This window comes from Vidua chalybeata, chromosome 4 (genome assembly GCF_026979565.1).
Source record: "Vidua chalybeata isolate OUT-0048 chromosome 4, bVidCha1 merged haplotype, whole genome shotgun sequence".
In the NCBI taxonomy this organism is placed as follows: Eukaryota; Metazoa; Chordata; class Aves; order Passeriformes; family Viduidae; genus Vidua; species Vidua chalybeata.
In genome coordinates this window covers 47,150,275-47,162,928 of record NC_071533.1, presented here as the reverse complement: position 1 = coordinate 47,162,928, position 12,654 = coordinate 47,150,275, and the positions used below count along the sequence as shown (strand labels likewise).

General features: G+C 38.9%; 1 protein-coding gene across 1 annotated transcript in view; it reads right to left on the bottom strand.

Moving 5' to 3' along the window:
• Window positions 1–1,372: 1,372 nt before the first annotated feature.
• TEC (tec protein tyrosine kinase) overlaps window positions 1,373–12,654 on the bottom strand; it is a 43,801-nt gene continuing 32,519 nt past the window's right edge. The window contains exons 6-18 of the mRNA XM_053940895.1: window positions 11,708–11,748; window positions 11,104–11,285; window positions 10,087–10,152; window positions 8,273–8,327; window positions 8,030–8,109; window positions 7,376–7,509; window positions 6,481–6,555; window positions 5,628–5,799; window positions 5,249–5,465; window positions 4,648–4,712; window positions 3,641–3,759; window positions 3,145–3,302; window positions 1,373–2,489 (exon numbers count right to left, since the gene is read on the bottom strand). Of these exons, the coding sequence (XP_053796870.1) occupies window positions 2,412–2,489; window positions 3,145–3,302; window positions 3,641–3,759; window positions 4,648–4,712; window positions 5,249–5,465; window positions 5,628–5,799; window positions 6,481–6,555; window positions 7,376–7,509; window positions 8,030–8,109; window positions 8,273–8,327; window positions 10,087–10,152; window positions 11,104–11,285; window positions 11,708–11,748 (1,442 nt within the window). The 3' untranslated portion in view covers window positions 1,373–2,411. The remainder of the gene's footprint in view (window positions 2,490–3,144; window positions 3,303–3,640; window positions 3,760–4,647; window positions 4,713–5,248; window positions 5,466–5,627; window positions 5,800–6,480; window positions 6,556–7,375; window positions 7,510–8,029; window positions 8,110–8,272; window positions 8,328–10,086; window positions 10,153–11,103; window positions 11,286–11,707; window positions 11,749–12,654) is intronic.

The following is a 12,654-nucleotide window of genomic DNA, read 5'->3' as shown; positions in this document are numbered from 1 at the left end:
TAGCCACCTAAGGCTACATTCAAGTAAAAGAAAAGAATTCATCTAGAAACTGGGTGCCTCAGAGTTCCTGACATCCTAAGTATCAAGCCCAATACGAAGTAGGCAGAAATTATCTTCAGGTTCTGGGAAGAGACAGGTGAAAGGATCAGATTCAAAGCACCCACCCACCAAGAAAACTGCTGCCAAAAGTTCACAGAGTAAGGGTGTCTTTTATTATACAAATTAATGATAAATATTTAATTATTGCAAAGAAATAGGCTTAAGGTTCATTGCAAGCAATTAATCTTCTGATTTTCCTAAGCTTCATTTAGGTTTTAAGGGAAATATGACATGATGTGCCCTTGAAAGAGTTAGCAACATCATACTTTGGAGGATCTTAAGAGAATGTGGGGCTCAAAGGAGCAATTAGGGAAGGAAAGATGTGCTTGGCTTACCTTAAATGTTCCACATTGCTTTTCCCACTACTTTTTCTACTAGGTAGAGTAGAAACCCCTAGATTTTCCCTTTCAACAATACTTGCTGTTGGTATTGATAGGAGAGTGGTTTTGGACTCGGCAATTTGACAGGTTGATTTGCATGGTTGGAATAATCTTCTGAGACTTTGCCATGAAGTAAAGAGGCATTTGAACCTTTTCTGGCAATCTGTAGCTTTTCAATAGAATAGCATGAGAAAAGGAAAGCAGTTCTTCCAAGAAAGAGGAGGCCTCCTCATTTTGAACATAAAGGCATACATTAAGCAAAGCAGTGTGGGAATCTAAACATCTCTAAAATTGATCACTGAAATACTCCGATGCCAGAATGATGGAATGTATTAAGTTAACTATGATTACTCTTAATAATTTCATTGGAAATAAAATTCACCATGCTTCTACCTGACTACTTGCAAAAAAAAACTTTTGGTGCAATCTATTTGCTATTATATATGGCACAACAGCACAAGTAACAACAGAAAACAAAAACATTTAAGAGAGCTCCTCAGAAGGTGACTACAGTGAAACAGGAGTACAAATAGTCCTCATATGCACTGCTACAAAGTCAGGTTAACTGAAGTAGGCTTCAGTAAGATTGTGGAGATGCTAGCCTCCAGCAGAGGGGACAGGGCATGTAACTTCCAAGGAGAGATCAGGAAATGCTGAACATTTCATCATGGCCAAATCCATTTAAATATGTATTCATTCTACCACATATATATATATATATATATATAGAGAGAGAGAGAGAGAGAGAGAGAAAGGATGTATATATACACACCAAAGTGTATATATCTATATATCCATATATATATACATGCACTAACATAAAGCCATATTAATGTGACTAATTAGTTTGACTTATGATGCATTGACAGTAAATTATAGGCTACAAATTAGTCGGTTCCAAACAATAGTTAACGTTGAGTTTATTTACACACACATGCAGTATGATATCTTCTGTTATGAACAGAAAAGTTAAATCATGGTATGTACAGACAACAGACAGAAACATGAGCCCTTCTTAAACACACTTGAGAATTTCTTTCATTTACAGCCCCCTGTAGCGAATTGTGTGTTTAAGTGAAGGAAGGACAAATTTGGCTTGAACATTTCAAGACAAAACCCCCCCACTTTATATAAATAAATGCATTCAATTTTTATATTTACAGTACATACAGCATATAAATTATTTTATAATTAATCCAAAACATGGTACTATGGTTCACTGACAGCCAGTTGTGCTGAATCTTGGACTTATTTTTCATTAGTAACATGAAGACTAAGCATGGGAGGTCTCTGCTAAACCAATGACTCCAGGCATATCATGGCTCATGAAGCACAGCTTTTAGAGTGTTATGCTAAACTGAGCTGGTAACAACTTACTGCGTACAAATGAATGAGGTGCATTTTGTCTTCTTGCTAAACACTCATAATCCAAGAAAAATAATGTTTCTGGAGAATCTCTGGAAACATTTCAGTGTCAGTAAAAAGCCATCTATAGACACCTTCCATTTTTAAGAATGCAAATCACTACTAATACTACTGCCCATGTAAAGAGAAACCCAAAAACGTGGATGTTGTAGACGTATGTGCTTGCCACACGTGGACTGTATGTACATGAACCCAACCCACTAAATATAAACAAGGTTCCTGGCCTCTGGCCACATTTTCTCCCTCCATAAAAAACTGAACTTTACAGCCATGCTGACTTTTCAGAGAAAATATAGAGATTACTAATACTGCTGAAGATACTGTGCTCATTTCCCAACATGGAAAACTCTCCTTGATCTGGAGTGCATCAGGTATTACAGGTTCCCCACATTGTTTATTTAGCAGCACCCAACAGTTTACAGGATCAAGATCTTAAAAAGAAACTGTGAAGCCACATATCTCTGGGAAGTGCCTTATTTTCTCTGCTTGTGCTGCTGCTGCCTTTTTTCAAAAAGCATCTTCACCCTCTGCAATGTCAATGATTGCATGAAGCAACTCTTCAAAAGTCGGGCGCTCTTCTGGTTTCTAGAAATAAAACGCATGCACAGCTGGGATCAGAAATCAATAAAGTTGTGTTGATTTTGATAAATTGCTGGACATATCATCATTCTTTGGTGAGGAATTTAGCATTTCATTAGGTATTAAATGTAAAAATATTTCCTTGTCTGGATTTTGGGATGTGTCACTCACTCTCAGTAAGCAACGCCTTTTCTTTATGCTTTGCAAAAGGCATAAATAGGTGTTTCTGGACTACACTTTTTATATAATTCATTATTTTGCATAGTTTTACACATTTTTTTATTTTTCCTCCCCATCCCCACCCTTCCCCAATGAACTGCTCCAATCTTTCTTAATGCAAGTTGTTCATGCTCCTAAGAATTTCGGATGTCAATCTCTGATGCCTCTTTTATATCAACTTATTCTCTGACTCTGAAATGAGAAATGATTTAATTTTGTTACTAAATGCCTTCACATACTTAATCTGACAGTTCATTTATTTCATAGAAATTTCTTCAATGTTTTATTTTATCAGAGCTCTAGTTCAGTTGCACCTGAATAGCTGAGAGACCTGGATGCACTCAGAACACTGCTCTAGAGAAGATAACTGCTGTTTCTAGATCAACCTTTATTTCAATTCAAAGACAAAAAAAAATTAAATATATATATATAAAATATTTACCTCCTGCCAGCACATCATCATCATTTCATACATCTGCTTACAGGCCAGTTTGGGCCGATACAAGCGATGTCCTTGGCTAACCATTGTTACCACTTCATAGTTAGAGCTTTTTTCAAATGGCATTTTTCCTTCTGTATATACTTCCCACATTAAAACACCTGGGGAAAAAAAAAAAAAAAAGAAAATAACTAACTTCTTTAACATATGTGTTTATTTTGAGCCCTGGACTCGGGATTTCTGATAGATAAATAGTTTGAGATCCATATTCTAGACACTTTTCACATGTGTCATCACTGAAAATGTGTTGTTCCAGTAGCATGGGTTTTAATTAATAACAGAACTAAATGTGTCTGTGGAACTTTATCACTAATAAAACCATAGCAAATGGTTTCTCTGAGCTTCTTCTCAGATGTCTGAATCCTTCTCAATAACTGGAGCTTAACTGCTGTAGATAAAATATAAAAAATACATTTTTTTTCCATGATTAATATCTTACCAAATGACCAGACATCTGACTTGCTGCTGAATCGGCTGTAATTAAAAACTTCTGGGGGGCACCATTTCACAGGAAATTTAGCCCCTGAAGAACTTGTGTATTGGTCATCAAGGACATACCTAAAAAAAAACAAAAACAAAAAAAAAAAAGCCAAAAAAAAAAAAAGAAAGAAAAAAAAAAGAGAGAGAGACACGATATCCTTCTGTCAACGTCCAAACCTGCAAATTTTCATTTAGCTTTGGATTGGAATATTAGAAGCTCATATTGCCACCTAATGGCCATGAGCGTTAGCATCACAAGATAAAAATAGCTTCCCTGGGCACTACTACAGTACAGTTTCAGCCACGGCTCTGTTCATTTTTCATATTGCTTCAGAGTTCTTTCCTGTGATTTATTAGCTATACAACACATGTCTAGGCCTCCTGCAAGTTAAGCATTCTGTTTTTCACCAGCCAGTCTGAGTTCAGTTGACAGGGAACATAGAAACTCAGCAACACAGAGATGTGTCAGAAGTCAAACCACGGTGCTTTAACACCTTTCTTGGAAGAGCTGCTCCCACCACTGCCTCACCAACACATCACCCACGCAGGTGCTAACAAGGGCAGGAAATTAACCCCCCTCTAGATCTCAGCATCTCCCAGCCCTTCAGCTAGCACAACTCTGAACCATCTATCCCAAGAGAATCCCAAACTCACTGAACAGCCTCTTTCTAACATCTATTTACCAAAATACAGTTTAACTATTATCTTTGCAGCAGCTCTGCTCTCTGAAACAGAAGCTCTGTCTTTTTTAAAATGAGTAAGGAAATCAACACAGAACAAGTAAGCATTAAATGCACTAGAAAAGAAAAGGCAAAACAAACCCCATCAAAGGCTGTTTCATAGAGAGGTCAAAAAAGAACATTTTTGTATGCAGTTTTGCTTGGTCTGTGCTGCCTTTGGGCTAAGTACAAGGCTTAGGTGAATTTTTCCAAATCTCCATAAATGCTTTTGCACACTCCCATGTACCTTGTCATTCCGAAATCCGAGACTTTGACCACTCCTGAGTCACTCACCAAGCAGTTCCTGGCAGCCTGCAGTGGGAATGGTTAGAGCTGGATGAAAACTTGGAGTCTCTTGCAGACAAATTACAGCAATCTAATCATGTCTTTGTATTCACTGCTTAGCAAGTTAAGCCATTTACCATATTCAGTGGTGTATTCTCATTATAAAAAGAACATGTGCATCTCCTCTTGATAGTACCATTTTCACAACCACACTATTGTGTGAAAGATCACCAGGAAAAAAATTATCATCTCAAGGGATTAATGTGTGGTGAAAATGGCAACAATAGAGAAAGGAGATAGGCTATTATATCAGCACAAATTGCTACTATTTATAAACATTTCAGAGAGATTTTATTCCATTTTCTTGGGAGAGAAAAATCTCTCATGATTTTCTGTACAGAGCAGTTTTAGAGACTTGACTAGACCATAAAGAGTCAACTTCATCCACTCAATTTTCTGCAAGAACAGAAGCAGCTGTAAACAAACAGGCCGTTTTGAAAAGGAATAGGTACATTCAAAAGTAAAAATTTCAAAGAGGAGTGTATTGCCTAATGGGATGTTACCAGGTCTCTGTGGATAAAGCTGTTCCTTTCCAGGTACTCCATTCCCTCACATACATCTTGGCACATAGTAAGCAGAGTGTCTCTACTCAAAACTCCCCGTTTTTGTCTCAGGTAATTGAGAAGGCAGCCATGCTCCATGAACTCTGTCACGATGTAAATGGGCCTCTGTTGTGTGCACACACCATACAGCTGAACTAGTTTAGGATGTGTTAGCTTCCTGAAAAGATTGAGATCATGTCGTTATTACTTCCTCCACCCAGTGCAAGTTCTCCAGCACACAAAACTGCAGAAATACCACCTCCCCCAGAGTTTATTTATAATCAGTATACAGCATCAGAGGCCTAGGAGTGGAAATCAAAGTGCCAACCACACAACTCACATCATTACTTTAGCTTCTTCAATGAAGTCCTCTTCATACATGGCACCTTCCCGAATTGCCTTGATGGCCACTTTGTACTGTGCCCGCCACTTCCCGAGGCGCACCACGCCAAACAGACCGCTCCCCAGCTCTCTCATGAATGTCAGTTCTGAGGGATTAATCTCCCATTTCTCTATAAACCAGAACAAATTAACAACAGTTAAGGAACCTACTGAGCTGGTAGAGGATAGGGAAGAGGAAAGAGAAACTGGATTAGTAGCAAATTAAGGAATTTAGGTAGAAAATGTCTGAGATTTAACATGAAAACTGAATACTTCTGTACATCACAAAACAAACTTTTAGGTGGACATGACCTTTAAGCTACTCCTGACCAACAAAGAAGTCAAAATTCAAACTTTCCTGAGGCCAGTAATTACATACTATCAGATTTGATTTCAACAAAATGCCACCACAAAGTTGCGCCAACGCACAGAGGTTGCTCACATCACCACGCTTGAAACATGGCTATTCCAAATTTATCTTTTAAAACAGTAACCCCTCAACAAAGATCAAACGGTCAAGTTTGAGTCAGAAGGCTGGAGACTAATGAAGGAAACAAAGGCACAGCTCTCTAATATGGCAGAACTCAAGATATCCACGGCAGAAAGCATGGAGGAAAATACCAAATACGTGGTGCCTTTGCATGCTGATACTCTGTGCAAGGGTCTTGAAAGTACAGCTTGGACCAGTGTATATTCATATAGCCAATCACAGCACAGAATCAGATCTTTTCAAAAAGTTTAGAAAGTATTGTAGCATCTCAGCATACATAAAATTATTAGAAGAAGTGTAGATGAACATAACAGGCAATCACCATAGCTGAATCCTGCCGTTGTTGGTGCCGTCGTCCTCTTTGGGGTCACTGGGTAACGCAGCCTGGTAACGAGACCTGAGGGTCAATGATAATTCAAGAGACAGTTTACTTCTGAAACAGCACCAGGCAGCAACTCAGCCTCTTGTTCACTGCAGACTCCAATTAAGAATATGTAGAAAAATCAGTTATAATAAATGAAAAGCAGGAGTATGTTTTTGGGGTATATTTTCCACAATGTCATCAGGAAATGCTGGGCCATCTGAGTTTGATGTAAAGATCTGGAAATCATAGCTTGAGTGACATTTATGCACAGAACAGACTTGGAAAAAAGAAGTATTAGTATCTGTGCCTTGAACCCAATTCCTATACTCTCCCCATTCCATCATACAGTGGGCAGAGACCAGCATCAGCCACCAGATATGGATCTGGAGTAGGGATTTTCTAAGCAACACATTACTGTTCCCCTCAATTGCTCAACTCCTCAACTGTTTGCTGTATGGGAAGGTTAGATTATTTCAAGTGGCAGTGACCAGCAGGTAAAAAGGTAGGGCCTGGAGAGTGTTCTGTGGAGGTACAATCCCTATCCATCTACTGTGGGTTACAGGCAGGTGATAGAAGCACTATGTGGAGCTAAGAGTCAATTTTTCCTGACTTGATACAATTATTCTTCTGTTACTCTGGGGAAATAACATTTTATACATCATATATATATTTATATACACACAAAACCTTTCAAATTACTGTCATTATTGAAATAATGTGGAACTGCAGTGTTTCATGACTTCCTGAAAAGGAAGGATCCACAAAACCCCCCAAAATTTCATTAAAACAATAAAATGTCTCAAACTCCTTTTCAAATCAACCTTAAGTGATAGAAAGAATCCAATCCATCTACCTGCTGCATTATGGCTGTGATACTCAATTATTTCTGGAATGGAGTTAAAGAGATGTTTTTCTGCAAGATAGTACTGTTTTGGTGACGTCACTGTTTCTTTTATATGATAGTGTCTTATTCCTGATGAACCTTCCCTGGAAAAAAGATAACAACAATAACAGTTAGTAATAATATCATGTCATTTGTGGTGATTTTTTAAGAGGAGCACATTGACAAGAAAAAGTAAACTGAAAGGGAGATGCAGAGTACCACATGCTCTGGGAACAGCTTGAATATCAAATATCCTAAGCACTGGCAACTCGCCCTCATCTCAGTGATGAAATCAAATTGAATATTAACCCTGAAAAGGTTAATTTTCAGCCCAGTGAGCTCCCCAGTCCAGCTCACACATGCAGACACAAATGCAGGCTGGCAGGAGAGAAGAGACCAAATGGGGTGGAAGAGCAAAACCTCCTCCTTTGGGTGGGGGTTAGGGTCTACACTGGATTAAACCAAATGGGAGCTAACCATGGAGTGGAGAAACTGCTTTTTCTATCAGCAGCTCTTGTTTCCTTATTGAGCCTTCTCCTGGCTTTCCCCCAGCCAATGAATTTGGATACAGATACAAATGGATTCAGATGAGACAAGGTGTGCAGAGAAACCACAGAAACTCACCCTCCAAATTTTGTGTAAAGGGAAACAGTATACAGGCCAGGCTGACTGGAGTCTCTCACCACAAAACCACCTTCTTTATCCTAAAACACAAGCACATTGCCAGTTTTGAGCAACTGGTTTTAAGCTACATGATTCTTTCACTTGGTTCCAGGATATGCACTTGCCAAAATATGCCTGTGCTTTAACTCAAAAAGGTATTTAAAGTGAATTTCACAGTAGACACTGTAAGGGTGATGTGCTCACCTCATTTCTGAGGAGCTGCTCTGCCTTGCTTCTGTTCAGGTTTCGACTGTACCACCTGCAACACAACATCAGTAAATAAAACTTCCCCAAGGTGCATGATTTACCTAAAAAGCTTTAAGCAAAGTATTATGAAATTAGAGATTAAATAATTTTATGATAAATGAAGATCAAGAATTGAACATTTATAACATGCAAAAGTAAGTCTCTACTACACTGTGCAGTTGTCGCATAAAAAAGCCCTGAAATAAATCCATGGAGATCCCACAGAAGCCCATAAAACTCAGGGAACTGATGTAAGTTTTTGGAAAAAACACTTGTCAAACACATCCAGGCTGATGGCAGTAGTTGCTGTGAAGAGCAGCCCAAGGGGAGGGCTGGCAGCCCTGGGGAAGCAGCTGCCTGCACACCAGTCAAACCACCCGGGGGGCTGGCTGTCAGACTGCTCTGTCATTCAGTATCTCCAAACCCCGGGCTCCCAGGGAGGACCCAGCTAGAAAAGGGGAGGCTGAAACTCTGAATTAAGTGTCATGGCTGCACACCTCTGAGCTCTGTGCTGCATGGGCAGCTTAAAGCAGCTACAGAAGCACCGGCATGTCAGCCAGTCACAGAGAATAATAAAAAAAGGAAAAGCAGGCAGTTTGCAAATGGTGTGGTGCAGTTGCTTTGAGCTATGCTGTTATTTCAGTAACCAAGCAGGGAAGTGGCACAGCAGCCTTTAATCAGATTCTGCCTGTTCTAGAGACAGTGGTTTCTTGCAGTTGGTACATGACCTGGAGTAATGCTCCCTGGACTACGCAGAGACTCAGAAGTCTGGCCCCAAGGTGGTAAAAGCACAAACTGGCTGGACCAGATAAGGCAGTCCAGTTCCTTCCTTCCCTTTCTGCCAGCCCTGCAGCCCAGCCCAGAGCTGAGCAGAGCTCTTAGCAAGAGTTTCTAAGATGAGAAAGCAACAAAGAATTCCCTCTAGTCAAGCTAAGGGCAAAATCCCAGATGAAATTCTGCCTTCTGACAAACCACAGCAAGTAGGAGCCATATGTATCTGAGAGTAAAGTTTTGGAGCTACTAATGTAGCTTTGAAATTTGGTTTTATTTATTATTTTCTTACAACTCCATTTTATCTAAAAGTCATGAAGTATGTCCTATATTCTCAGACACAACAGTTTATCCTATAATGATAATGTTTGAGTATCAAGAACAGGTTATCATGTTAAATTTTACCCTGATGTTCTTAAATAAGTTCTCCCTAATTAAACATCAACTGGAAAAAGCATTTGAAAAAAAAAAAAAAAGCTAGACATTTATAGCTGTTAAGTTACATGCGTACATTGAAACCTGAAATGCATCAAATTACATATTTTCTTGAAAACTAGAGCTTCCAAAATAAACAATCTTTTATGTTTATTTGGAGTGATTTCAACTGTTTTCTCCTCTACTGTTTACTGCTACAAACTTCGGACAGACATGTCACTTTACCACTAAAATAACATTTAGAACACTTAAAATGGGTAAATGTCCTTCAAAGTTTCTCTTTGTCTACCAGAAAATTAAGAGGGGTTTTTTTGCTTTAACCATGATAGCCTAAATACTACATGCCTGATGGTTGTCTCGCTGACTTGACTCTACATTATAAATCCCAACATAATCAGTGAGGAGAATCTGAAAAAATATATGCCTATTTCAGTTGTTTAAGTTTAACCTCTTGGTGCTACCGTATGTGAACAGTTGCTTTCAAAATGCTAAAAAATACATTGCCATTCTTGAAGCATAGGTTTCATTTCATGATATTCCAGATTTTAATTCAAGCATTCACTTACTCATACTGATCAAGGTTGTTGGACTTCTTTCCTGTTACATAGTTGCTTGGAATATATCCTTGTTTTCTAAAAAAAATATATAATATATCATCTGAGTGAAAAGATGTAAAATTGCACGCCTAGAAGACAGTTGCTTCTTTTTGCTAATTACCAGAAGTCTCTCAATGTAATTTATTAATTACTGACCCACCCACTCTACTACTGGTTATTCAGAAACTAATTTTCCACATCAGCATTTCCACATTAATTTTCAGTGTCTCCAGAAAAGTGTCACAGGCAGCAGAAGTGTCCAAGAAAACCAGCAGAAGGGGTGAAGGTGAGTAACCCTCTGCTGCTCTGTCACTCTTCTGCACTCAGAAGTCTCAGTCAGTCAGGGGAAATATGTGTGGAGCCTGACACAGCCTGATAACTCACAATTACCCATAACATATGGCAACAGGAACCTGATAAATATTGAAATATGGAAACTTTCATCTTTGAAACTGCAGGGAAAATTCTAATACAGGGAATGTGAAGTTGTAGTCATTAGAGCATCTCACTGCAATTCTCTCTCAACTTATTCAAAGATTGTCCCTAATGATCCAGCTATTAAGTAAAATGATGATTATTCAAGTCTGGAAGTCAGAGCCTGCTGAGCTAAATGTTAACCATATTGCTCCCTAATGAGATGTTCCCCAGGGAAGTGGGAATACTTTACCAGTCTAGTGAGGTTTTAAAGGATGGCTGGTGCTTTAATTGGGGAACTATAAAATTAGGAAGTAAACATAATTGGAAAGGCTTCGAGTTCTGCAACTGTCTTTGCACTTGGGTCCCGCAATCTGTCTATCGAGTACTGCACTTTCAAAAATTAGATTCTGTGTGAGAATATATGGATGAGATTTCAGAGCCTGGGCCTAATGTAGGGTCTAATGCAGTTATTTGCTGACACATAGTAAATATGAACTTCTACAATATAAAAATAGACTTATGAACTTCATAACAAAAATAGGAATAACAAAAAAAGGAACTCATTTTTACCCATATTTGTCTCTTGCCTTCCACCAATGAATGTCGTTCTTCTCAATTACTGTATATTCTTCACCTTTCTCTAATCTTAAATCATGGTGTTCTGTAGGTTCAAAGTCATACATTGCTACCACAATCTCCTCCTCTTCATTCCCATTTTCTTCAACTGGAGGAACAGGTGGTGGAGGTCTTCGCTGAAAAGACAATGTTATGAAATTATCATCCCACGCTGCTCCATCTTCCTGCCCCATTTACCCTTATCATCACACCACTGCATCCTGGAGGCAAAAGCTGAGCTAGTCCTCTGGTGGACTGGGGGGCAGCTGGGCTCTGTGGCAGCAAACCACGCAGGTGCTACCCATGGGGTTGGTTTGTGCTGCAGCCTTGCAACTGCCAGTAAAGAGCAAAGCTGGATAGCATTTGCTTTTTGCCCACATCTTCCACCAGCAGTATAGATACAGCTAAATTTCAGTGGGATTTTTTTTCACCCTGAGATGATGCCCATTGATGCATCCAGAAATAGACCTTTGCTCCAGGACATAGCAAGTAATTTGAGAAAAAATACTTTTTCAAAAAGCACTAATTATCTATTCAATATTTTAAAGATTCTACCTACCGCACTTTTTTCTGGCATCGAAGAGGACAATCTCATTACATCTAGAAACAAAGCACAGGAGAGGATTTATGCCTATTCTTTTAGCTATAAATTTTAAAATTAAATAAAAGGGTTAAATTTCAGATTGGGCTTGAACAAGTATGGCTTAGAAATTCAGAAAGCAAAGACAACTTCAATTAAGCTATAGGAAAAATGATTACATATTTTTGCCAAAACATCCTACATCAGCCAGCAGGTTACATTGACCACAGATTTGGCAACATCTATGCCACACCAGACCATGCCACAGAGAGCTCTGAACCAGCCCTCAGATGCAAAAAATTATGAGAAATAAAAATAGATCAAGACAAATAAGGCGTAAGAAAATGAAGCTGTGTTCTTGTCAGCATGATGATCTAAAAGTCTGTTAAGTATTAACATCTGCCCTTTTAAAAAACGTAAGCCCCTGAACCCTGCCTTGCTAAATAATGCATAACAGTTGTATGTATTTTCTTAGTACATCTCTCAGATCCAAAATTATTTTTCTCCTGCACTATTTTTTTCACGCATTTAAAAGGTTGAGCTATAGGTCATGCTTTTCATTTTGCTGAATCAGCCATGAGCCCCTGTTTATTCTTCAAGACTTCTAATGCTACTAAATCCCCAGGTCCCCCTGATTGCCTCTGCAGACATAAGAAATCATTGGGTGCCACAGATTTTCCTGGGAGATAAGCAATGGCTCGATTTCTTTCTGTACTATGGAATTTTCCTTAAATCAAGGACTGAATAATTACTAGCTCCTTTGTTGGACAATATTGCAGTGCCACAGCAATGCACACTACAGCATCCACTGCTGAATCAGCAGAACCTGCAATCTGGAGGCTGAAGATGCAATGCCTGCACAAGTCACAGCTCATCCAGGTTCAGCACAGGGACATTTACAAACCTCTGAGGAAATTCAGTCCAGT